The sequence below is a fragment of the Lepus europaeus genome, chromosome 16 (assembly GCF_033115175.1).
Source record: "Lepus europaeus isolate LE1 chromosome 16, mLepTim1.pri, whole genome shotgun sequence".
Lineage (NCBI taxonomy): Eukaryota > Metazoa > Chordata > Mammalia > Lagomorpha > Leporidae > Lepus > Lepus europaeus.
In genome coordinates, this window is record NC_084842.1 from 1,687,844 (window position 1) to 1,712,923 (window position 25,080).

At 57.5% G+C, this 25,080-nt stretch overlaps 1 protein-coding gene across 1 annotated transcript in view; it reads left to right on the forward strand.

Annotated features, from left to right (window-relative positions):
• The window catches only part of ANK1 (ankyrin 1), a 177,398-nt gene that overhangs the window by 110,248 nt on the left and 42,070 nt on the right, over positions 1-25,080 (forward strand). Inside the window, exons 3-15 of the mRNA XM_062213779.1 lie at positions 14,650-14,748; positions 15,837-15,935; positions 16,056-16,154; positions 16,675-16,860; positions 17,516-17,614; positions 17,957-18,055; positions 18,234-18,332; positions 20,328-20,525; positions 21,651-21,749; positions 22,141-22,239; positions 22,669-22,767; positions 24,317-24,514; positions 24,717-24,815. Of these exons, the coding sequence (XP_062069763.1) occupies positions 14,650-14,748; positions 15,837-15,935; positions 16,056-16,154; positions 16,675-16,860; positions 17,516-17,614; positions 17,957-18,055; positions 18,234-18,332; positions 20,328-20,525; positions 21,651-21,749; positions 22,141-22,239; positions 22,669-22,767; positions 24,317-24,514; positions 24,717-24,815 (1,572 nt within the window). The remainder of the gene's footprint in view (positions 1-14,649; positions 14,749-15,836; positions 15,936-16,055; positions 16,155-16,674; positions 16,861-17,515; positions 17,615-17,956; positions 18,056-18,233; positions 18,333-20,327; positions 20,526-21,650; positions 21,750-22,140; positions 22,240-22,668; positions 22,768-24,316; positions 24,515-24,716; positions 24,816-25,080) is intronic.

The window sequence follows — 25,080 nt, forward strand, 5'->3', positions numbered from 1 at the left end:
CGTGGCAGTGTTTGCTGCAGTGGCCGGAAGCTGGACCGTCTCAGGGGTCACAGGTGACGCACAGGCACAGCCCAGGAAAGCGTGGGGAAGCAGGCCGTTCCCACCGGTGCTCCCCACTCCGCCATGCCCGGCGTCCTCGGGTTGCACAGTCGCCGCTGCAGTCAAATGCCAGCGTGTGCTGCCCGGGCTCTGCTGACCTCTGGTGATTTTGGAAATGGCGACCTTTCCGAGTTGTGGGACCTTGGAGCTTACAGGGGATCGTGGCGTTCGACCTTCATCTTCTTTATCCTTGGTCCAGGAAACCAAGGTGCAGGGCGACTTCTGCGTGCCTTTGCAGTTGGCCAGATGGGCTGGTTCATGTATTCCACAGACGTGCACCGAGAGCCCGCAGCGGGGGACCCATGCGCCCTGCCAGAGACCAGGGCTGGCCGAGATGGCGAGGTCACGCCTGTCTCAGCCCAGAGGCAGGCAAGGAAGTCTGGCCTGCAGATAGGACTTGCCAGTTCGGAGTTCTGGGTGGCGTCCACATGCTCATCATTCATTCATCCCTTCATTCCTTCAGCAGAGACTGGCGGGGGAGGGGAGTGAGTCCCACTGGCTGCTCTCATGCTGTTTTAGTCTCCGGTGATGGCTCACATGCCGTGAGTCAGAGGAAGATCTGCAGTGGAGAACAGGTGTCTCCAGGTGGACAGTCAGGAGTTGGGATTGCAGTGTAGACTCCACCCCCCCCCCCCTCCAGCCTCCCAGGCACAGGGAGTGAAATGAGAGGGAGTGAGGCTGGTAAGCAGTCAAGCCAGGGAGGGGACGTCCAGGTCAGGGTAGGGACACTGCCTGTCCCTTCTCTCTGTCACCACCTTTTCCCCGGGAGCTCGGGCAGGCACAGAGACAGGGCTCAACTGTGCAGCTCCCTCACTCTGCCTGTGTCCTCCATCCTCACACACACAGCCTTCTGGATACGACAGCGTGGTGGTTTCAAGCCTTCTATAGTTTTTAAAAGATTTATTTTTTTGAAAGGCAGAGTGTCAGAGAGCAGGTGATGGAGGGAGAGAGAGAGGGAGGGAGAGAGAGAGAGAATCTTCCATCTGCTGGTTTGCTCCCCAAATGGAGCTGGGGCTGATCCAGGCCACAGCTGGGAGCCTGGAAATCCATCCCGGTCTCCCATGTGGGTGGCAGGGGCTCAAGTACTTGGGCCATCCTCCACCGCTTTCCCAGGCACGTCAGCAGAAGCAGAGCAGCCGAGACTCAAACTGGCACTCAGATGCGCGATGCCGGCATTGCAGGCAGCAGCGTAGCTCACTGGGCCGATGACGCTGGCCCCGTACACGAAGCCCGGCCTGGGGCTGCTCTGCTCTGATGAGGAAGACAGGATCGGCCCCACCTAGGCAAGCGCTGACCTGTGTTACACGGCGTCCCAGGCCCCGAATCTGGAGCCAGGGGCGCCAGTGCACTTCCCCACTAGGGAAAGATGTGTGTGAACCCAGCGGGCCCTGAGAGCCTGTCCTCCTGAGCTGTTCAGACCAGTGTCTGTCTTCTGCACCTTGGCTGGTAAGGAGCCATCCGACGCTCTGTAACCGGAGGCCCCTTTGACAGTTGTAAAGCGCGTGATGACGTGACACGCGTCAGCGTGATCGGGGGTTAATCATCACAGATGACGGTTGTACAGTGCCTCCGCTGTCCTCAGGCCTTCCCTGGAAATGAAGAGAGAGAGAGAGAGGAATCTCCCATCTCCTGGTTTGCGCCCTAAACACCGGCATTGGTCAGAACTGGCCTGCGCCCAAGCCAGGAGCTCAGTCCAGGTCCCCCATGTGGGTGGCCGAGACCCAACTCCTCGAGCCATCCCCACTGCCTCCCAGAAGCTGGAACTGGAAGCAGGAGGTGGTTACTCTAATGTGAGATGCAGATGTCTTAAGTGCTGGGACAAACGTACGCCCCCAAGGCTCCTTTTTTTTTCATTTTTAAGATTTATTTATTTATTTGAAAGTCAGCATTAAAGGGAAAGACACACACAGAAAGAGATCTTCCATCCACTGTTCACTCCCCAGATGGCTGCACAGCTAGGGCTAGGTCAGGCTGAAGCCAGGAGCCAGGAGCCAGGAGCCTCTTCCTGGTCTCCCACGCGGGTGGGCCATCTTCTACTGCTTTCCCAGGCCAAAGCAGAGAGCTGGATCAGAAGTGGAGCAGCCGGGACGCAAACCAGTGCCCACATGGAATGCCGGCACTGCAGGCACAGCTCAACCCACTGAGCCACAGCGCCAGCCCATCCCATGAACTTTTTTGAAGCTCCCTTGTACACAGTGCTGGTCTGAACATCCACGCTCTGCAGACAGACATAGACAAAGTCTGAAAGCTTCCCCGGGACCACTATGAACACTCGGTCTGACCCTTGTCCGCTCTGCTCTGTCCACACACGACATGGATGTTAACTTGTTCCTGCAAGCTGCCTCGTTGCTTTCGTTTTATGATTGTGGAGTGGAGAGGAAGTTGGGTGATCAGGCGGGGACTGAGACGTGGGGAGGTGACAGGTGGGACAGGCTAGAGACCTCACTCCCTCACCCACTGCCCTTCCTCGTGAGAGCTGCCTCTGAGTTTGGGACCTGGTTCTCATGTGCAGGAGCTATTCTTAGCTACCGCGCTCGGTGCCAGCAGCCCATCCGCTCATTAACCTGCGCTCAGCATCCTCTCCCCGCCCCCAGGGCTGCGCTGTAGCTGCGGGGCCTCGGGGTTGCCGGGCCCTGGGACTGCTGTGGGGCCCTGCAGCCCCGGAGTGGGGAGAAGGTGAGCTGAGGTGGCCCCGTCTGCCCGCAGGGCTCAGAACCGACTGTGGCTTCTTTTTTTTCCCCTCCTGGATAATGAGAAGGGATGTGAGTGTTTTTCCTTCTGATGAGCATCTAGTGAAGAATGAGTCTTAGCGCTCCCTGGGCAGGCGAGCTAAATTTAGAAGGCAATAAAGCAAAGGAGGAGAGAGGCTTAGGGCCAGGCGCAGGCCTTTCCGCCACGCAGCCTCGCTCTGAGGATGTAGGATCCTGGCTTCTCTTCGGCCACCTTCCCGACCCTGGATGAGGGTGGGCCTGCTTGGAGACAGGCGCAGAGAGCGCTGGCTCCTGGCGCATCCAGGTCCCAGATCCTGTAGCCAGGTCTGACCTCTCCCGCCACGTGGACTCAGGGGAGCCATAGGCTACCTGGGCTGGAAAGAGGCTATGGGTGGGGAGGCTCCCGGCCCGCAGCGCCCACGCGAGACTGAGGGCTACTCCCTGTTAGCCTGCTTGCAAGGCACTCTGGGCTCCTCCTGGAACGACAGGAAAACTCAGGTCAAGGTCACTCCTCAGGGTCCTTTCTATTTTAAAAAAGATTTATTTTATTCATTTGAAAGTCTGAGTTAGAGAGAGAGAAAGAGAGAGAGAGAGAGGTCTTCCATCCACTGGTTCGCTCCCCAGATGGCCGCAATGGCCAGAGCTGGGCCGATCCGCAGCAGGAGCCAGGAGCTTCTTCCAGGTCTCCCACATGGGTTCAGGGTCCCAAGCACTTGGGCCATCTTCTACTGCTTTCCCAGGACATAGCAGAGAGCTAGATCAGAAGTGGAGCACTGAGGACTTGAACTGGTGTCCATATGGGATGCTGGCACTGCAGGTGGAGGCTTAGCCTATGTGCCACAGCACCGGCCCCAGGGTCTTTAACGATAGGACAGGTGGATGTGGCCACTCTTCATGGGAGCTTCAGTTCCCCAGAATTGCCTCTTCAACACTTCCCAGCCTTCCTCCCTATTACCCATTCCTTTGCGGGCATTTTAAATGTCTCAAACCTAGAGAAAGTTGCAGGAATGGTACAAAGGACCCCTGCTCCCTACCCCCCACACACTGCACCTGTGTGTTCTTCCCACCCCCACCACCCATGCCCCGCCCCTCTACCTCTGCATCTGTCAGAGGAGGGGACTCTGTAATGCCCACGGGAAATGGAATTGAAACACACACAAATTAAAACCGTAAGCGTTGTTTCTCACCCTAAGCTCCACCAAGTTCACGACGCTTCTGTGAGCAAGCTGCCTGGGCCATCCCCAGAGAACTGAGCTTGCTGGAGCTTGGACGTTATTGCACTGCAGAGAAACCAGTGCTCCTGAAAGACTGTGAGATTAGGAAAGGAAAAGAAGTCGGAAGGAGCCGAATGAGGACCCTGGTCGGGTGCTGTCTCTTGATGTACCCCAGAACCTCGGGCAGGGTTGTCATGGTTGTGTAGGGGAGGAGCAGGAGCTTCGTCGTGCTGAGGAAGGGCTCTGTGGGGCAGCTTCCCCCGCGGGATTGTTTTGCTAAAGCTTTGGTGCTCTCACGGCAGGCAAACGGTGGCATCCTTTTGCAGGATGACAGAAAGCCCACTAGCAGACTCCCCTGCACGTCCCAGAGAGCTCTGCCAGGACCTGCCACTCCTGCCGTGCTGGACCACGTCCACCTCGTGGCCGTCCCTGCTCCCATAGTGCTTTGTCTCCAGGCTTGGCTGGGACTGGCAAACCTGGTGTCCACTTCTGATGCCGTTCTTGGAAGAAACGCCTCCGGATCTCCATCCCGCTCACTGAAAATGCCGTTCACCGCGCCGCTGTTGTCTGGAGCCCGTCTGGGAAGCCCGGGCTGGGCACCCAGCGAGCAGAAAGTTCGCTGCCCTTGGACCATTCAGCCAGGACAGTGTGGCTGTCTCAGCTGTTGGCTCTTCCTTCCGCTGCTGATCCTGGGTCCTCCCCTGTGACAGGGGCCCTGCCCCTGAGGACTTCCGTTCAGGGTCTCCTCTCTTTCTAAACAGGCCATCTGTTTGCAAGCCTGCAGATTTGTTTGGGGGGCATCGACACATGTCAGCACACAAAAAGTTGTCTGGAGTTACATAATTTTACACAATATGCTTTTTCATGGATTTTTGAAGACCCTTTGTTTATGATATAATTCTCCAACACCTCTAAACATTATGGTGTTACCCCAAAACAGGACTCTTTGCAACATAACTACTACAAATGCCTTCCAACCAGGAAACCATACAACATAACCTCCCATCCACCCGCGGCATTACAGTGTCCAGTAGTTCCTTCCTCTCACACCTCCCTCCCTTCCCTGCCTCCATCCCTCCCCTCTCCCTTCAACCTCCCCCCCCCATCTCTTTCTCTGTCACTCTGTTTCTTCCATACCTTTTTTTTTCTCTCTTTCTCTTCTGGAGTCACTAGAGGAAACAGAATTTAAAACTTTTATTTTGATGCAAATTTTTAAATCCATGCATAGTTTCTTTTTTATGCAAAAATATTTATTTGTTTACTTGAAATGCAGTAACAAAGTGGGGGAGGGGGAGAGAGCTCTTCCCTCTGTTGGTTCTCTCCCCAAATGGCTGCAGCAGCTAGGGCTGGGTCAGACTGAAGCCAGGAGGCAGGAACTCCATCCGGGTCTCCCATGTGGGTGCAGAGACTTAAGTCCTTGGGTATCGACTGCTGTTCCACAGAGTGTGCGTCCACAGGGAGCTGTGACTAGAAGTGCAGCAGGACTCAAAGCCAAGCACTCTGGTACGGGCTGTGGGAGTCCCAAGCGCTGATTTAACTGCTGTGCCAAACGCCCACCCCACACAGTATGTCATATACTCACACTTCAGGTTAAGCTGCCGCCTGTGCTGCCGGCATCCCACATCAGAATGCTGGTTTGAGACCCAGCTGCCGCACTTCTGATCCAGCTCCCTGCTAATGTGCCTGGGAAAGCAGTGGAGGAGGGCCCTGGATCCCCCTGGGACACTCAGATGAAATTCCTGGCTCCTGGCTCCTGGCTCCTGGCTCTTGGCTTTGGCCTGGCCCAGCCCTGGTCATGGCAGTCATAAATAATATATGGCTAATATATTACTAATATAACACTAACATTTCTTAAACTTTTATTTTAGAGTCTTTTTAAAGATGTATTTATTTGGGGCCAGCCCCATGGCACAGTAGGTTAATCCTCCGCCTGTGGTGCCCGCATCCCATATAGGCGCCGGTTCTAGTCCCACCTGCCCCTCTTCCGATCCAGCTCTCTGCTATGGCCTGGGGAAACAGTAGAAGATGGCTCAAGTCCTTGGGCCCCTGCACTCGCTTGGGAGACCAGGAAGACCTGGCTCCTGGCTTCGGATCGGCGCAGCTCTGGCCATTGCGGCCATCTGGGGAGTGAACCAGCAGAAGGAAGACCTCTCTCTCTCTCTGTCTCTCATTGTCTGTAACTCTACCTCTCAAATTAAAAAAAAAAAAAAGATGTATTTATTTATTTGAAAGGCAGAACTGCAGAGAGAGAAGGAGAGACACAGAGGGAGAAAGATCTTCCATCTGCTGGTTCATTTCCCAGAGGGCCACAACGTCAGCCCCTCGTGAAGTTTTCAAAGACCCCAAATAAACTTCACCTTTGAACTCCATCTTCCAGGAACTTCCTTGGTCCCCCACACCTAGCACTTGGCTCCCTTCTGTCTCCTCCAGGAGATCCTACCTCAGCTGTGGCTTTCCCCGTGCTGCAGACTCTGTCCTGCGGTTGTACTCTCTCTTCCTTCCAGCCAGCCTTGCGGGCAGGAAAACGTGAGATCCCGCTCCCTACCCGCCCGGGGCACGCCCACCCCATCCCCAGGCACCACTGTGTCTGCCCCACTTCTCCACTTCGAGATCATTGATCGTTCTCTTTGTGGTTGATCAATATTTTGCCAAGGGAGGAAGATGTGCAGGCCGAATGCCAATTTCATTGCTCATCTGACTCCCAGCCTCGCTGTCCATCCACTGATGCCCTCTGCCTCGCTCCGTCCACTGCCCAGTGATGGTTTCTCAGACTGAGACTCCATTTCCATCATTTCTTCGACATTTGTTAGCCGGCTTCCCTGAAGGATAAGTGTGTCCTTCTCCCTCCATTGTTTGGCTTTTCTTTGTTTGCTTGTGCCTATGCTGGCTCATAGATTTCTGTTCCTTGCAATGGGTTTATTTATCTGATGCTCTCATGATAATGCTCAAGTGGCCAATAAGACCCCTGTCCATCACCCGGCTTATTTGTTCTAACCATGGCCCCATTGTTCTTTGTGTTATTTCCTTACTATCCGGCACAAGTTGCCCCAGGCTCATCTGTCCTTTCCCCACCCTCACCAGGGACCAGTCACTTCTCCAAGGATCCTTGGTTCCTGGTAGTGTGGGAATTTAGGCACCAAGCTCTGGTTGCTTGCTGTACCCATTGCTACTCATTGTGCGTCTGTGTACATTTGTGCACACACACCCATCTCTACCTACAACAGAACCTCAAAAGCTCATGGCACAAGGGCTTAAGCCGCTGCCTATGACACTAGCATCCCACGTGGGTGCCAGTTTGTGTCCTGGCTGCCCTACTCCTGTTCCAGCTCCCTGATAATGTGCCCAGGAAAGCAGCAGAAGACGGCCCAAGTGCTTGGGTCCCTACTACCCACATGGGAGACCCGGATGAAGCTCCTGGCTGTGGCCTGGCCCGGTCTGATTGTTGTGACCATTTAGGGAGCGAGCCATCAGATGGAATGTGTCTTTGTCTTCTCCCCCAACCCCAACTACCAAATAAATTAGTAAAATCTTAAAGAAAAAAGAAAAAGAATTCATGGAAGAACGTGGGACTACAATGTGCGGTTACTCTGTTGCAAGAAGTTTTGAAATCCATGCAGATGAGGGGTCTTTGGAAAGTCTAGAGAAAAGTGTAATACGAAAAAAAGGATGCTTCAGTTTCAAAAACGGTCTGGCCCCAAGACCAACTTGCTTTAAGTCCATTTTCTATGTGAACTTCTTTCAGGTCCCATGTGTTAGGGAGGTCCCCTGAGCCCTCTGGGAACACAGGGCCTGGCTCAAAGGAAGGGACAGAGGAGGTCCCTGCCTGTCCAGCGGAGTCCGGGGAGGGAGGCGGAAGCAGGTGCATCCCCCTCCAGGTGTCCCTGCAGTGTCCCGAGAGAGAGGAGAGGAGCAGAGCCCCGTTCCCTGGGACGGGTCCTCTCTACTCGTGCACTTGGAGATGAACTCCTGTAACCGGGGCGATCAGAGGAGCCGCTGGAGGGCTAATTTCCTGAGAACAGAAGTCTGGGATTGAGCATTTTGCAATGGAACTTCTCCCAGTCGGCACCAGAAAACACTCCACAGTAAAGCCTGAGTGTGGTTTGTTCTTCTTCATACAAACGCCAAAGGGCGGCACAGCTGGCTGCCGTCCACCCACCCCCATAGAGTCCTCCCCAGAGGCGTTCTCTGCGTTGACGTTTTACCTGGAAGTGAGCAAAGGCCGGGGAAGAGCTCCAGCTGTGTGTGGGTGGCTTTTTTAAAAAAATATATTTTATTTATTTATATGAAGGAGTTCCAGAGAGAGAGAGAGAGACCCTCCATCTGCTAGTTCACTCCCCAGATGGCCTCAATGGCTAAAGCTGAGCCAAGCCAAAGCCAGGAGCCAGGAGCTTCATCCAGATCTCCTGCGTGGAAAGCAGGGGCCCACGCACTTGGGCCATCCTCCACTACATTTCCCAGGTCATTAGCAGGGAGCTGGATCGGAAGTGGAGCAGCTGAGACACCAGCCAGCACCCACATAAGATGCCAGCCTTGCAGGCAATAGCTTCACCCGCTGTGCCACAAATACTGGCCCCAGGGTGAATATTTTTGCAAAAGGAGCCTTGAGACGCTCTCTCAGGGCCTCCATCATGTGGCAGTGGGTTAAGCAGCTGCCTGTGACGCTGACATCATTTGAGTCCTGGCTGCTCCACTTCTGATCCAGCTCCCTGCTAAGATGCACCTGGGAAAGCAGCAGAAGGTGGCCCAAGTACTTGGGCCACTGCACCCACATGGGAGACCCGGATGGAATTCCAGGCTTGTGGCTTTGGCCTGGCTGAGCCCCCACCATTGCAGCCATCTGGGGAATGAACCAGCAGATAGAAGATCTCTTTCCCTCTGTGTGTGTGTCTCCTTCTCTCTGCCTTTCAAATAAACACATACATCTTTCTTTTTTTTTTTTTTTTTAAGTTATCTTCTGTTTGAGGACCAGGTAGAACAAGATCATGGGGGTAAAGAATGTGCAAGAACAAAGAACAGTGAACATTGCTTGGAGAGCATCGCCGCCCCACCCATGAGAAGGAGCTGGGGGAGGCACGGGCTTTGCCTCCAGCCCCAGTCTCATAGCTTGTGGGACGCAGAAAGGAGCCCTCGCTCCTTCAGGGAGGCGTAGAAGCAGGCTGCCTGTGCCCCTGGGGAAGGGCAGGCAACCTGCTCCTGCAGGAACGGTGCAGGCAAACCCCTGTGCTTCTGGCGGAGACAGGCCCGGGGCCCAGATCCTGCACCTGCATAGGCAGAGGTCTGCCATGCTACAGGGCCTGCAGGACACTGTGCCCCAAGACCAGTGCAGCAAAGGCATTTTAAAAAAAGTCTGACCTTAGAGGGCTGGATGCACCAGGCCTACCTGAGAGTGAATCTGCACCAGGACAACAGAGAGCCGTGGAAGCAGTGGTGAGCATGCCCACTGTACAGGGACCAGGGCCTGGGGGAGTGCGCACACTTGAGGCACAGGCGAGCAGGGAGGGAGCAGGATCGCAGAAGACTCCAGCTCCTGCTCAGAGCTCAGGACAGCAGCAGCCATGCTGTAGAGGACGGGGAAGGGTGTGGCGTGCTGGAGGTCCCAGCGGGACTCACGCTCGGGTCAGCTCCCGATGGGGTGGGCTCAGCCTCCTCCCCACTCACCAGGCCGGCAGCTCCACTCCTAGCCTTAAACACCACTGACTGTTGGCCTCAGTGTCTGCTGCTCTTGGGTGTATGATGTCTGGCATCCAGTTGAATTATAACAGAGAGAGGGAGAGAGAGCCAGAGAGAGAGAGAGAGAGCTAGAGAGAGAGAGAGAGCCAGAGAGAGAGAGAGAGAGCTAGAGAGAGAGAGAGAGCCAGAGAGAGAGAGAGCGAGAGCCAGAGAGAGAGAGAGAGATGAACCGTGTCAAGAGACAAAACAACTGACAGAATCAGACCCAGAGATCACTCTGATTGAGATGTGAAAGGAGTGGGGAAGGTGGATCACAAGAGGAACAGGTGGAAAATGTAGCAGAAAAATGGATACACTAACAAAGCGCCAGATGCCAGGCTGGGAATGAAAACACTTGCTCAGCCGCGAAGTTTCTTCTTCAATAGGCTCATGGCGCACTGGACACAGCTGAGGACACAATCGAACTTGAGGAGGAAGCGATAGGAATGATTGACGTTCAAACAGAAGATAAAGAAGAGTTGTGTGCGGGGGTGGGGGGGATTGGGGAAACAGACCAGCCAAGATCTGAGGATAGTGATGCTGACTGGCCGCACACTCGTGCCACTGTGTCCGGCAGGGGGAGACTGCAGGAAGCAGGAGTCTAGTGAGCTGGTGTTGACCTGGGGGAAGCCCGGAGACTGACAAATAGCCTCAGGTAGTCACTGCTTTGCTCCACTGCTTCCATTTTAGCATGAAGTGCCTGTTCTCCTATGCCTCCATGTCCCCTTTGTGATCTCCTAAACCCTATTAGTTGGGGGAGAAATTATGGGGTTCATCCTCCCATCATCCCCCTTGAGAGTCTGCTTGCCAGTCAGCCTCAAAGAAAGGGACTTTGAAAGTCAGCTGGAGGGGCCGGCGCTGTGGCGTAGTGGATGAAGCCACTGCCTACAATGCCCGCATCTCATATGGGTGCCAGTTCTAGTCCCAGCTACTCCACTTCCAATCCAGCTCTCTGCTATGGCCTGGGAAAGCAGTAGAAGATGGCCCAAGTCCTTGGACCCCTGCACCTGTGTGGAAGACCCAGAAGAAGCTCCTGGCTCTTGGCTTCGGATCAGCACAGCTCTGGCTGTTGCTGCCAATTGGGGGAAGATCTCTCTCTCTCTCTCTCTCTCTCTCTCTCTCTCTCTCTGCCTCTCCTTCTCTCTGACTTCTAACTCTGGCTTTCAAATAAATAAACAAATCTTTTTTAAAAATTTTAAAAATAAAGTCAGCTGAGGCAGCTGGAAAGAGCTGGGTCCCAGCTATCCGCCTTTCACTTTCCACGACCAACTTAGGCTTGATTGAACTAGAACACAACACAGAGGTACTGGTTCTTTAAGGATCGTTCATTTGCAAGGCTACGAGAGCTCCCATCCTCTGCCTTACCCCGCAAATGCTCACAATAGCTGGGACTGGGCCAGGCCAAAGCTCAGAACTGAAAACCCAACCCAAGTCTCCCTCGTGGGTGGGCAGGGATCCAGTGACTGACGCCAGCAGCCCGGCTTCCCCGGATCTGCATTGGCAGGGAGCGGGAACTGGCAGCGGAAGCCAGGAACTGAACCTAGGTACCCTGGTGTGGGGTGTGAGCGTCTTAGCTGGCTTTTTATCCGCTGGCTTCTGGTGTTGGGGTGGAAAGTGACAGTTTACCTCGCTCTAGACTGGTAGCTAGAGCAAGCAGCACACGATCCTACGCCTCCTCTCACTGCTCATTTGAGCAGTAACAAGCATGCGCAAAAGAAAGAGAGTATCGGTTGTGGCACCTGTCCATGGGACACCGGTGAGGTATCCGAAGGGCCCTGCTGTAGAACCAGTCGTGCACGGCCTCAGGGCGTGTGTGCAGGAAATCTGCCTTTGGGTACACAGTGCTGAGTGGTCGCCACCGACCGTGTTACCCAGGTCGCCAGGCTGGAGATGCATCACGAGAGGCAGAGGAGGGCACTCGGTGAGAAGAAGCCAGCTGGGTGCCCATGGGAATACATCCAGACATCATGGGAAACAGAATTCAAAGATAAGCTTATTTTGGTGGGAAAAAATTGAAATCTATGCGTAAACAGGGCCTTCAAAACATTCATGGAAAATACGTATCATGAAAAAAAAAAATTCATGGATTTCAAAAATTTTTTGCACCAAAATTAACTCACCTCTTAATTCCATTTTTCCCATGAACTTGCTGAGGTTTCTCTTTTTTTTAAGGTTTATTTTTTATTTATTTATTATCTATTTGAAAGGCAGAGTTACAGAGAGACGGGGAGAGAGAGAATGAGAGAGATCTTCCATCAGCTCATTCACTCCCCAAGTGGTCACAACAGCTGGAGTTGGGCTGATCCAAAGCCAGGAGGTAGGAGCTTCATCTGGGTCCCCTGCATGGGTGGCAGGGACCCAGGTGCTTGGGCCGTCTTCCACTGCTTTCCCAGGTGCATTAGCAGGGAGCTGGATGGGAAGTGGAGCATCCAGGACTGGGCTGCCCATCTCTGATACTGGTGCCGAAATTGGCTTTACCTGCTACATCAGAATGCCAGCCCCTGTGGTTTCTTAAGGTTAGCTTCTGGGTCTAGAATTTAAACTCAGACACAGTTTGTCATTCTGTCACCGTTTCCTTTGTGTGTCCGTTTCCCCCACCAAACTGAGTTTTTCGGGGTAAGGGTGACTGGGGCCACTTCGAGCCCCATGGGGTGGCGCCAGCGACGGTAACTATAGCTGAGACAAATGCTTTCTGTGGTCCTGTTCCCCAGGCGGTCCCTGCACACCTGCGCCAAAGGGCATCGGGAAACCACCCCGGCTGCCTCCACAGCCTCCCATCACCCCCTGCCTGCCCTCACCAGCACACACCCTGGCCAGGCTGGCTGTTCCAGTGGGCAAGGAGTGACCAGTGGCAATCGTGGGCTCTGGGCCTGATCTAAACAGGGTACAAGGTTCATGTGGCACCTGCTCTCTCTTCTCTCACACCCAAGGCTCTACCTGCTATACAAGGGGTCTTCAAGAAGTTTGTGGAACATAAATATTATGGAAATGTTATGCATGGACCTCAAATTTTTTTCTTTTGCACCAAAACAAGCTTAGCTTTTCATTGCATTTCCCAGGAACATTTTTTAAAAAGATGTATTTACTTTGTTTGAAAGGCAGAGTTACAGAGAGGAAAAAAGAGAAAGAGAGAGAGAGAGAGACCCTCCATCCACTGGTTCACTCCCCAGATGGCTGCAGTGGCCAGGGCTGGGTCAAGCCAAAGACAGATGTTTCTTCCAGGTCTCCTGTGTGGATGACAGGGGCCCAAGCACTTGGGCCATCTTCCACTGCTTTGTCGGGTGCACTGGCAGGGAGTGGGGCATCCTATCCCATATGGGATGTGGGATCACAGGTGGTGGTCTGACCCGCTACGCCAGCACCTACCCCTCCAGGGACGTTTTAAAGTCCCCTCATTGTCACCCTGGCCACACATCTTCCACCCTCTCCCCCTGTTTCCGGGTGGCTTTCTTCCAGCTGGCCACAGCAAAGCCATTAGCGAATCAGGGCGCAACCCCGGGCGCACTGGTGGGTCAGCAGGAGTCTCCTGAGAAGAGTGTCAGACACAAGGGGGTGGAAATTTCTGGAACCCGAGGGGTGTGGTCTGCAGAGATATTAAGGGATGGGAGACCCAGGAACCCCCTCATCCTTTTCCCCACCTTGGGAGCCAAGCCCTTCATCTTGTTTGTAGGGGAGTCGTCTTTGTTAGCCAGGAACGTGCTAGAACACTGCTGATCAAAATGAGAGAGGGGAGGGGCGTGGAGGAGAGGGGAGACTTGTGGGTGGGGGAGGTGGGAGAGGGGAACACAGGGAGGGCAGAGGCCCAGCCTCTGCCTGGAGCTGAAATTGTTCCCTGGTGAGAATGACTTTTCACTCCCTCGTGTCCTGAGAATCACTGGTGGCTTGAAGCCGCCCCGACGGCAGAGTTTGCCGGAAGCTTTCAAAACCTCTCATTGCCGGTGTGAGCGGGCTGAGTCCCAGCTGGGCTGCTGTGGGCATGGCCGGAGCTGGAGGTGGCTGTGGGGGTGGGCGGTGCGGGGTCTGCCTTTGTGGGCCTGGAAAATGAGCTTGGTTCTCGTGCGGTTTTCCTGCAGCTCAGCTGTCGGCCTTGTGTGGTCACCGCTGAGACGGTGGGATGCAGAGGAGCTCTTGCGCACTGGGTTCTGTGTTGAAGTCTGATGTGGGGGTGACAGGTGGCAGCTGGCGTGTGACCCCACCTGACTACGCGCAAGTGGCTCCTGCTCCGCCGGTGACTGCTCGCTGTTAATTCTCCTTTGCTTTTCTGAACCTGCTGTGAAGGTCACCGGAGAGTTGAACCTCTAGCTTCTTATTTACCTAAGAGAGATCTTTTGTCTGCTGGGTCACTCCCCCACATGCCCATGATGGCCAGGCTGAGCCGGGCTGAACCAGGAACACACACGCCAGGTCCCCGACATGGGTGGCAGGGACCCAGTCCCTTGAGCCACCACCCCTCTGCCTCCTGGAGTCTACACCGGCAGGAAGCTGGAGTCAACAGCCAGAGCCAGGAATCGAACTCAGGCGCTCTCAAGTGGGGTGGTGGGGTCTCCACAGCTAGGCTAAACACCTTCTTCTAACTCTACCATTTTGGTGAAGTGGGATGCCTAACGTCGCCAAGGTCGGAACGTCCGGGTTGCTCGTTGGTGTGGGGGCGCCTCCACACACTTCGTTGTTCTCGGGAGCTGGGGATCTTGGTGTCACCCCACTGGCCTGGCTCCTGCCGCTCCCACACGAGAGGTGCAAAGGGGGCTGGGGTGGCTCAGCTCCGTGCCACCCACCTCTTACCACTCAGAGTCCCCTGCAAGTTCTTCCCTGCCGCTCCTTCACACGCCCCGGGGCTGGTCCACGCCACGCCACGTGGACCCGCCGAGCACCCAGCCGGCTAACAACGGCCCTTCCTGTGTCTCCACTCTCTCTAGAACGGGCTCAACGGCTTGCATCTGGCTTCCAAAGAAGGCCACGTGAAAATGGTGGTTGAACTGCTGCACAAAGAGATCATTCTAGAAACGACGACCAAGGTAGGTTGAAGATCAACACAGTTGGTCCCCAGCTCGTCCCCAGCCCGGGCTCCAAAACTTCCACGAGAGAAACCCAAGCTCAGCCTTTCCATCGCCCCCTGACGCCACCTGGAAAAACCCAGGGCCTGATTTCCAGAAAGTTCCAGGGGTCTCCAGAAAGTCCCAGGGGCCTCTGCTCTAGTCTCATCACTGGGTTTCATCTAAAACGGGGACCCCATCCCGGTGGCCTCCTGCGTTCCCAGGGCAGTGGCCTCTGCCTGGGTTCCTGGCCCAGCCGGCCTGTGGCCAAGGCTCAGGTTTGCCAGCTGTAGGATGGGTGCAGTTGTAGGACAGGTTGGGCATCAAGTCAGAGGGCAGGCGGGGAGGGATCGGTGGGGTGGGAGACAGAGCCCAGGCTGCTCTGACCCCTCCTTCGTGTTCAGCCCCCCCGCCCCCAGACTCTCTGTGTTCCGAGCAGGCACTTGGTGCAGTGGATGCCACACACGTCTCACAGCCGTGTGCTTCTCTCCGTGCCCTCAGATTATCAGCGCCAGTGACTCAAGTCCACGAACACTGCAGTCAGGACACGGATCTGTCTGTAGACTGCGAAATAAGTTTTGGTTCTTGCCTGCACCTGTCTTATTGTTAAACAGGATGCAGCCAGCGTTTAGGAATAAAAGTAAACCAAAACGTCATCCCCTGTACTCGTTCAAGTACTAGCCAATTCCTTTTAAAAAAAATTTTTAGAGATGTATTTATTTATTCAAAAGGTCAGAGCGACAGAGAGAGAGAACAAGAGACACAGAGAGATCCTCTATCCACTAGTTCTTGCCCCAAATGCTGCAATGGTCAGGGCCGGGCCAGGCTGAAGCCAGGAGCTCAGAACTCCATGCAGGTCTCCCACGTGGGTGGCAGGGACCCAAGCACCTGGGGCATCTTGCGTTGCTTTCCCAGGTGCACCAGCAGGGAACTGGATGGGAAGTGGAGCAGCCAGGACTTGACCCGGTGCTCCTAGGGTGCCGGCGTCCACACCCTTCTGATGGCCCCGTGTGCAGGCACAGGCCGGGTGGGCAAGCCCCTCCCTCCTTCCTCGGGCACGTGTCTTTCAGAAAGGGAACACGGCCCTGCACATCGCTGCCCTGGCGGGTCAGGACGAGGTGGTCCGCGAACTGGTCAACTATGGCGCCAACGTCAACGCCCAGTCACAGGTAACGAGCGGCTCCGGGTGTCCCGGCTGCCACGGCGGCTGCGTGGCCGGCTAATTCCCTGCTGATTCCCGTGCACCTGCTGCGGCTCCGTCTGCATCTGACGGCGTGCTCGGTTCACAGAAAGGCTTCACACCCCTCTACATGGCCGCTCAGGAGAACCATCTGGAAGTGGTGAAGTTTTTATTGGAAAATGGAGCCAACCAGAATGTGGCCACAGAAGTAAGTGCCCCCACCCCAGGGAAAATGCTCACCGCTGGGCACCTCCCTAGCCAGGCGCCCTCCACCCCCGCCTGGCAGCAGTGAGAGCTCTGGACCCGTCGCATCCCCTGTGGGCCTGAGTTTGGCGTCAGTGAAGTGGTCAAGCTGCCTGGCCTGTGTCCAGCCTTCTCTGGACTATAAACCCAGTGACTCCATGACTTTGTCAGGGTCCTGGGCGGAGGGAGGGAGGGGCGGTTCAGCCAGTGGCTCACGGTCAGGCCTCAGGGTCTGGCATGGTTTCTAGAAGGTTCTGGCACAGGCAGCTGGGGTGGGAGGGAGCACAGGAAGGCTGGCAAAAGGCTGTGTCCGACAGGGGGTTAAGTAAGTGCTAAGGCCAAGCCACAGTGAGATCTGAGATTACAGAAGTGGCAGCAAGCAGGGCTTCAGGGAGGAGGTGAGGGGATCAGCAGGAAGTCCATGCTGAGTGCAGGGGGTAGGAGAGAGGCACAGCACACCCCGTGTCCCTCTGTCCCCTGGCCAGGACGGCTTCACCCCCCTGGCCGTGGCGCTGCAGCAGGGCCACGAGAACGTGGTGGCCCACCTCATCAACTACGGCACCAAGGGCAAGGTGCGCCTGCCCGCCCTGCACATCGCCGCCCGCAACGACGACACCCGCACGGCCGCCGTGCTCCTGCAGAACGACCCCAACCCCGACGTGCTCTCCAAGGTGAGGGCGCCCGGGCCAGGAGGCTGCCCACTGTGCCCCTGGGGTCCCTAGCGCGAGCCGCCCAGCGTGCGCCTGCTGGGCTCATTGAGGTCCCAGCTCCAGGCCAGGAGGGCCTCTGGGCAGGGTGGAAGGGGCATCTGGGGTCTTCTGGATTCTTTGTCTGCCCCTTTCCCTCTCCTTCGGGGGGAGGGAGGCAGTGTCCCCTCTGGCAGAGGGGCTGGCCGAGGAGGAGGAGAAGGGGTGGGGAGCGAGGCAGTGGTCACCTGGACACACGGCCCCCAGCTGCTGGCTGAGCGGCCAGGCCGTGGCAGCCCCCACCCTGCCCAGCCCCTGGAGCTGCCTTGGGGGCAGTGGGAGGCGCTGGGACAGAAGGATGGAACAGAGTGATGACCAGGACCCAGCAGGGGTGGGGAGTCAGCCTGCGGGCAGCCAGCAGAGCCAGCAGACCCTTCAGGAGCAGAAGCGGCCCCTTAGCCTTTGTCATTCATTCATGCATGCACTCACACCTCTCCCTGAGTGACCTGGGGCCTGCCTGCGCTGGGGCGTGTCCATGGCACTCCGGCTGGGAGCTGCCCTTTGCCCGGATGCTGCCGACGTCACCACCTGTCAGAATCCGTCTGACCGTGCCCCCACCCCCACCTCTGCTGTGTTCCAGACGGGCTTCACCCCCCTCCACATCGCAGCCCACTACGAGAACCTCAACGTGGCCCAGTTACTCCTCAGCAGGGGGGCCAGCGTCAACTTCACTCCCCAGGTAACTCTGGGCCCAGCGTCTCCACGTGCTGTCTGCAGAGCCTTGGGGGAGGCGCCCCTGCCTCTGGGCTCTGCACGGCGGGTGTCCCCTGACTGCAGCCCCGTGTCCGGCAGGTGCCTGACCACCCGCGTCTCGTGTGCGCCTGCGACATTGGCCCTGGAGACTTGGCCAGGGCGACGGGGTTAGCAGGCTCACACTTGGAGGGGTTTGGGTCTTTCTCCTGGGAGAAAGGCCTAAGGCAGGGGGGAGGCTGCACTGTGGGCGGGGCGGTGGACCAGGGCAGGCCCGGAGCAGACGAAGGAAGCCGCGCCCGACCGCTCCCTCTTCCTCCCACCCCCGCAGAACGGCATCACGCCACTGCACATCGCCTCCCGCAGGGGGAACGTTATCATGGTGCGGCTCCTGCTGGACCGCGGAGCCCAGATAGAAACCAGGACCAAGGTGGGTGCCCGCAAGCTCCTCGGCCCGCCCAGGCCAGCGGGGGGCGCCGCGCCAGGGCTGTGCCGAAGCCAGGGTGGTCCCGCGGCACCACCGCCGCTGCCGCTGTGGGGCAGCCTCCTCTCCAGACGGCCTCTGACAGCTCCCTTTGGGGCCTTGTGTTTCTGACTCTGTCCTAAAGGATGAATTGACACCTCTCCACTGTGCAGCTCGCAACGGGCACGTGCGTATCTCAGAGATCCTGCTGGACCACGGGGCGCCCATCCAAGCCAAAACCAAGGTGCGTGCCTCCTTCCCGCGCCAGGGAGCATCTGTTGTGGATCTGGGTCAGGCCGCCTGGGAGCGGATCCGGGCTCTGTGAGCCGCAGGTGCTGACGCTGCTCAGTGAGCGCGTGCGATGCTCGCCCGGAACAGGCACTCATTGCAGCCTGGGTCAGGGTCAGCGGCTGTTTCTCATCCAGAGGACCGGGTCCGAAACGTTCCTGGGCCTTGTGGGCCTTGCTGTATGCTGCGGTAGCAGAAGCGCAGGCAGAGGCGGTTCCGCCAACTCACAGCCCAGTGCCGGGGAGGCCGTGTTTACCTGCACAGGCGCTGGTGACGGTGGTCGGCCTGCTACTGCCCTAGCCAGTACCTGGCTCTCTCATCCTCACTGCAGAAGACAGAAAGGAAGCGCTCTGTGGAGGCCTCGGGGCCTGTGCCCAACTGCAGCAAAGTTTCTTGTGCTTCTAAATATTTATTTGAAAGAGACAGACAGACACACACACACACACAGATCTTCCATCTGCTGGTTCACTCCCCAAATGGCCACAACAGCCAGGGCTGGGCCAGGCCAAAGCCAGGAGCCAGGAGCTCCATCCAGGTCTCCCACGTGGGTGCAGGGGCCCAAGTCTTCTGATGCCTTCTCAGGCACATTAGCAGGGAGCTGGATCGGAAGTGGAACAGGCGGGACTTGAACTGGCGCCCCTATGGGATGGTGGCATCACAGGTGGCAGCTCACCCTGCAGCGCCACACCGCCGGCCCTGTGGGGCAACTTCAGACGGAGTGGCACCAGGGAGCCAGGCGGAAGCCAGGCCTGTTCACAGTGCCACAGCTGGGTTTCTGTGAGTGGTGAGTAGGCGTCCTGTTGAGCTGCTTTCAGCTTGGGGTGTGTGGCTGGACAGAAGCCTGTCTTGCCGTAACAGTTCACCTCCCACGCCTGCCTTCAGCTATGTGACTTCGGCTGTGTCTCTCGTGCCACTCGGTGCTTTCCTTATTTGGGGAGCCCCGCCCCTCTGTGCCAGGGTCGTTGGGTGACCACTTGAGATGCATCTTCCAAAGGACCCATAAAAGCAAAAGCCTGAGACAAGAGAGAGTTCGTGGAGAAAAAAAGAGAAGTTTGTGTTGGTGCCAAACCATTGGACACCCCTGCCTGGTTTGTTTGTTTGTTTGTTTGTTTTCCCACAGTGCACAGTGTCTGTGATCTCTTTGGAGACCTCTCATCTGTGGATGTCAAAACATCGTGCCCCAAAATAGCTTTAACTTTTTTAAAAAATTTATGTTATTTGAGTGGTAGAGTGACAGACAGAGAGGTCTTCCACCCGCTGTTCACTCCCCAGATGGCTGCAACAGCCAGAGTTGCGCCGATCTGAAGTCAGGAGCCAAGAGCTTCTTCTGGGTCCCCCGCGTGGGTTCAGGAGCCCAAGGACTTGGCCATCTTCTACTGCTTTCCCAGGCCATCAGCAGGGAGCTGTATCAGAAGTGGAGTAGCCGGGACTTGAACCGGTGCCCATATGGGATGGCGGTGCTGCAGGCTGGGGCTTAAATGCTACACCACAGCACCTGCCCCAGCAGAATATATTTTAACTACAGCGCATTGGGTAGGGGCAATGAGCAGAGATACTGAGACCCAAGTTCTGCTTTGCCTTCCCTGGTGCTGCCCGGACTCCACCCACGCGAGACGGTTACTGTCTGAGTCGAGTCCTTGCACTGGGCTCCGTGGGGGCATTTCAGAAACAGGAGGCAGTCACTGCTCGCGAGGAGGTTATAAGCAAGGGGAGAAGTTAGCTCTCACTGTGACTTGGCAAAGACCAGAGTGAGGCCAGCTGGTCAGGGAAGGCTTCATGCGAGTTGTAGGCATGGCAGAAAGGGCTTGAGATTTTGGCCACGTGGAAAGGGTGGAGCCTGTGCTCAGAGCCCCGGAGCAGCCTGGTCACTCAGGCGCTTGGTGCCAGTGTCACGGGCAGGGACCGTGGAATGGTCGCCCTGAGTGCCCCGTCCTCTCCCACCTCCCCCCAGAACGGCTTGTCCCCGATTCACATGGCGGCTCAGGGAGACCACCTCGACTGTGTCCGACTCTTATTGCAATACAACGCAGAGATCGATGACATCACCCTGGACCACCTGACCCCACTGCACGTGGCAGCCCACTGCGGCCACCACCGCGTGGCCAAGGTCCTTTTGGATAAAGGTGCCAAACCCAACTCCAGAGCCCTGGTGAGTGGGAGGCCAGCGGAGAAGGTGCCGGGAAGGGTGGCTGGTGCGGGTATCGGGGCAGGACAAGAGCCACGTGGCCGAGCTTGCTGGGAGGGGCAGCAGCAGGTGCCTGGAGCCACTGCCGAGATCTGGGGCCCTGGGCAGCATCAGGGCTCAGTGCGCAGGCAGGATGGGCGCCCACCCACGCCAGCCACCTCCAGCTGGGTGTCACCTCCCGCACCTGCCAACGGGCCAAGGGCAGGGGTGGGTTTGGGCCCGGGTTCGTGGGTTGGGGGTGCTACTGCAGCCCGGATGTGTTAGAGATGCTGGCTTGCTGGCTCGCTATGGGGACACTGCACGGCGCACCCTCAGGGGCTCGTGTAGTGGCAAGTTCAGGCCTGGAGCAGATTCTTGCTGTGTGGCCCTGGTTCCTATCCGCCCAGTCGGGGTCACAGGGTGCTGCATCTCTACCTGGAGCGCAGAAGGGGGCAGGTGTCCTCCAGGGGTGGCACAGGATGGCTCATTCATTCATTCACAGGAGCCTTCCTTGCCACGCTCAGGCCTGGGCCATCTGGGGGGCTTTGTCGTCCTGTGCATGGGAGTAGGCATAGCTCATCCTGGGCCTCTCGCCACCGGGCCTTCATAGCTCCTCCCCCCTGCTGTGACACTAAGCATGGAGACGTTGCCTCTTGATAACCACAGCCCCGGGGCACAGATCACGCAAACAGCAGACAGCCGTGGGCACAAAACCCAGGCCCTCACTGCGTCTGCGGTCCACCCCGTCACACTTGGGAGCCCAGCTCCACTTCCCTTCAAAGGAGCCCTGGTTGCAGGGAACAGAGACCGTGACTCGCCCGACAACATTACCCTTAGGGGAGCCTTACACAGCAGGCTCTTTCAATGCATCCAAAAGTATGACGACATGCTTAGCAAGAGGTTTGCAAACACGTTCCGGAACACCCCTGTCGCCCACCGCCTTTCTCTCATGCGGTTTGCATGACAGCAGCCGGCCCGGTGCTCATCCGTGGATGCAAACTCAGAGCCTCTTGTTGGTCTCTGGGGATCTGCCGCAGGCCGGAAGGGCGAGGTGGCGCTCCGGGTGTCCGCGGCTGGCGTGCAAGCCAACTGCGTGTCTGTCTCCCACAGAATGGCTTTACCCCCTTACACATCGCCTGCAAGAAGAGCCACATCCGCGTCATGGAGCTGCTGCTGAAGACGGGCGCCTCCATCGACGCCGTCACCGAGGTGCGCAGGCTCTGCCGGGCCCCACCAGCCCCCTCCCCTGGGCGCCGTTCTTGGTGACTCCAGGCGGCCGCGTGCGCACGTGAGAGCTCACACAAGTCTGCACTGTTGGAGGGAATGAGCCCTGGCTCGTGGTGGGGACAAGAGACCCCCACGCCAGGCCTCGGAGCTTTCCAAGATCAGTGGTACTTGTGAGAGGGGGCGGGGTTGCCCAGGGTGACGGCTCCCCCTCCCCCGCCCCGCCACCCCAGCCATTTTTCCTGGCGGCAAAGGCACCTTGTTTAACTCCCTTTCCATGGAGACCCTAAAGGCAGCAGCGCCCGTGCCATCAGGCACTCTGGTTTTTGGGGCAGCAGGACAACCGCGCCGTCTCACCCACCCTTGTGTGTTCCAGTCTGGCCTCACGCCTCTCCACGTGGCCTCCTTCATGGGCCACCTGCCCATCGTGAAGACTCTCCTGCAGCGGGGGGCGTCGCCCAACGTCTCCAACGTGGTGAGAGTGCGGGGAGGGGGCAGTGCCGGGGCCCTCCCTCTGCAGCCAGGGCTGGGGGCGGGGCGGCGGGTGCCGGGCCGAGCTGCCCGTTTCTTCTCTGGGGACGCACGCAGGCAGGATCCCCAGTTCCATTTGTCACATGTCTACACACTTTGCTTGTGGACGATGTCTGGGAACTTCTCTAAGTGTGAGCTGGAAAAGCGCTTAAGCATTCTCGACTGCTCATTAGCCCTGGGGTTTGCTTTAAGTATAGCCTGGGTGTGGACAGGCATGCACACGCCTGCACTCACAGAGCTGCTTGCCGTGGCAGTCGTGCCTCTTGGGCAGGAACCCACCCAGCCAGCTGCTCCCAGTGGGCGCTTTGGTGCTGTCCGTGTCCTTGTGCGCCCCGCATGCCTGAACAGTTTCTGTCATTTTCTCACCACACAGAAAGTGGAGACCCCACTACACATGGCAGCCAGAGCAGGACACACAGAAGTAGCCAAATATTTGCTCCAGAACAAAGCCAAAGTCAACGCCAAGGCCAAGGTGGGCTGTGGGGGCAGGGAGGGCGGGGCGGTGGGGTGCGAGCGGGCCGGACACTGGGAGGAGAATCCACCCGGGTCACAGGCCGCAGTGGACAGGCCCCGAGATCACTGCCCCTTGAGTAGCTGGTGCTGGACGCTCAGATCCTGCCCTGTGGGGGTTTGAGGAGGCCAAAGGGTTTTTTAATATTTATTTACTTATCTATGTGAAAGGCAGAGTTACACAGAGAGAGGGAAAGAGAGATCTTCCATCCGCTGGTTCACTCCCCAGATAGCCACAATCGCTGGGGCTGGGCCAGGCCAAAGCCAGGAGCCTAGAGCTCCATCTGGGTCTCCCACTTCAGTGCAGGGGCCCAAGCACTTGGGCCATCTTCTGCTGCTTTCCCAGGAGCATTAGCAGGGAGGGATGGGAAGTGGAGCAGCCGGGACTCGAACCAGTGCTGGTGTGGAGGCTGACATCGCAGGCAGCTGCTTAAGCCACAATGCCAGTGCCTCAGAGTTTTTGCTACAAAACGGCAAAAGTAGCAAAGAACTACCAGTGTAGTTCTCTCTTTTTTTAAACGGCACTTCATGTGAAAGGCAGAGAAAAAGAGAGAGACAGAGGTCTTACAACTGCTGGTTGATATCCCAGACGCCCGCTATAGCCAGGAAGCAGGGACTCAATCCAGGCTTCCCACATGGGTAGCAGGAATCCAGGTTTCTGAGCCATCACCTGTCTCCAGCAGCCTCCTAAGCCGGGCTTGAGCAGGGAGCGGAGCCAGGGCTCGGACCCAGGCACTCCAGTGTGGGATGCAGGTGTCCCCAAAGGCACCTTTTTTTTATTTTTATTTATTTGAAAGTTCAAGTTACACACACACACACACACACACAGGTCTTCCATCCACTGGTTCACTCCCCAAATGGCCACAGCAGCCAGAGCTGGACCAGGCTGAAGCCAGGAGCCAGGAGCTCCATCCGGGTCTCCCAGGTACTTGGGCCATCCTCCAGTGCCTTCTTAGGCGCATCAGCACGTTAGTTTTTGTGACCCAGAGACTCAGCTGTAGTCCCGGCCTGTGCTAGCCGTGTGACCTTGAGGAGGTCACCCAGCCTGTCTGGCCCCCACGGGCCTTCTCAGTGGAGCAAACAGCTGGATTTGGTGATGCTCGCGTCTCCTGTTCTTGGGGTGGGCTTTTGGTGCAGCGGCAGCCCATGTCCCCAGGACTCCCACGTCCCGTGTCAGAGTGCCCGGGACTCCCACGACCCGTGTCAGAGTGCCCGGGACTCCCACGTCCCGTGTCAGAGTGCCCGAGACTCCCACGTCCCGTGTCAGAGTGCCCGGGACTCCCACATCCCATATCAGAGTGCCCGGGTTTGCGTCCCGGCCTTGGCTTCAGATTCCAGCATCCCGCGGCAGCTCGCCCTGGGAGGCAGCAGGTGTTGCCTCGCGTCGGTCCCACTGACACGCACGTGGGAGACCTAGGTTGCGTTCCTGGCGCCGGCTTCGATCGGGACTCTGTGTGTCTGAACTAAGGACCATCCTTGGTGAAAGCCGCTCCTGTCGCCTTGTCTCCCAGGATGACCAGACCCCGCTCCACTGTGCAGCTCGCATCGGCCACACAAGCATGGTGAAGCTCCTGCTGGAGCACAACGCCAGCCCCAACCTGGCCACCACTGCCGGCCACACCCCTTTGCACATTGCAGCCCGGGAGGGCCACGTGGAGACAGCCGTGGCCCTGCTGGAGAAGGAGGCCTCACAGGCCTGCATGACCAAGGTGCGTTCTCAGCTGGGGGTCCCTGGCCGCCCCCTTGGTGGCCTTGCTGCTTGGGGAGGGGACCCCCCCCACCCAGAGAGGAGCTGCCGGGCCTTTGCTTTGTCGGGACTCTGGGTACCCCCTCTGCCATGGGCCCTTCCCGGAGGGTGGGGGGCGCACGGCTCTGGCTCCCGCAGGTCCTGATGGTGCTGTTTGTCCTCAGAAAGGATTTACCCCCCTGCACGTCGCGGCCAAGTACGGGAAGGTTCGGGTGGCAGAGCTGCTGTTGGAGCGGGACGCGCATCCCAACGCGGCCGGAAAAGTGAGTGCGGCCCCGCCCACATGCACGCTGACGTCCACACAGCTGGCCCACTGCCGAGCCCTGCTGCTTGCCTGCTCGGTTCTGGCTGGGATAGTGGCTTCGGAAAGCCCCGCGGTCAGGAGCACGGGGCGGGGGTGGGGGCGGCCCCAGGCGCCCCGGTCCTGTCATTCAGGGGCTGCAGGCCAGGACCGGCTTTGGGTGGGTCTGTAGCCAGATCTTGGCGGCAGAACCCAAGTGCTGTCAATGCCACGACCAAGGCCCCTGG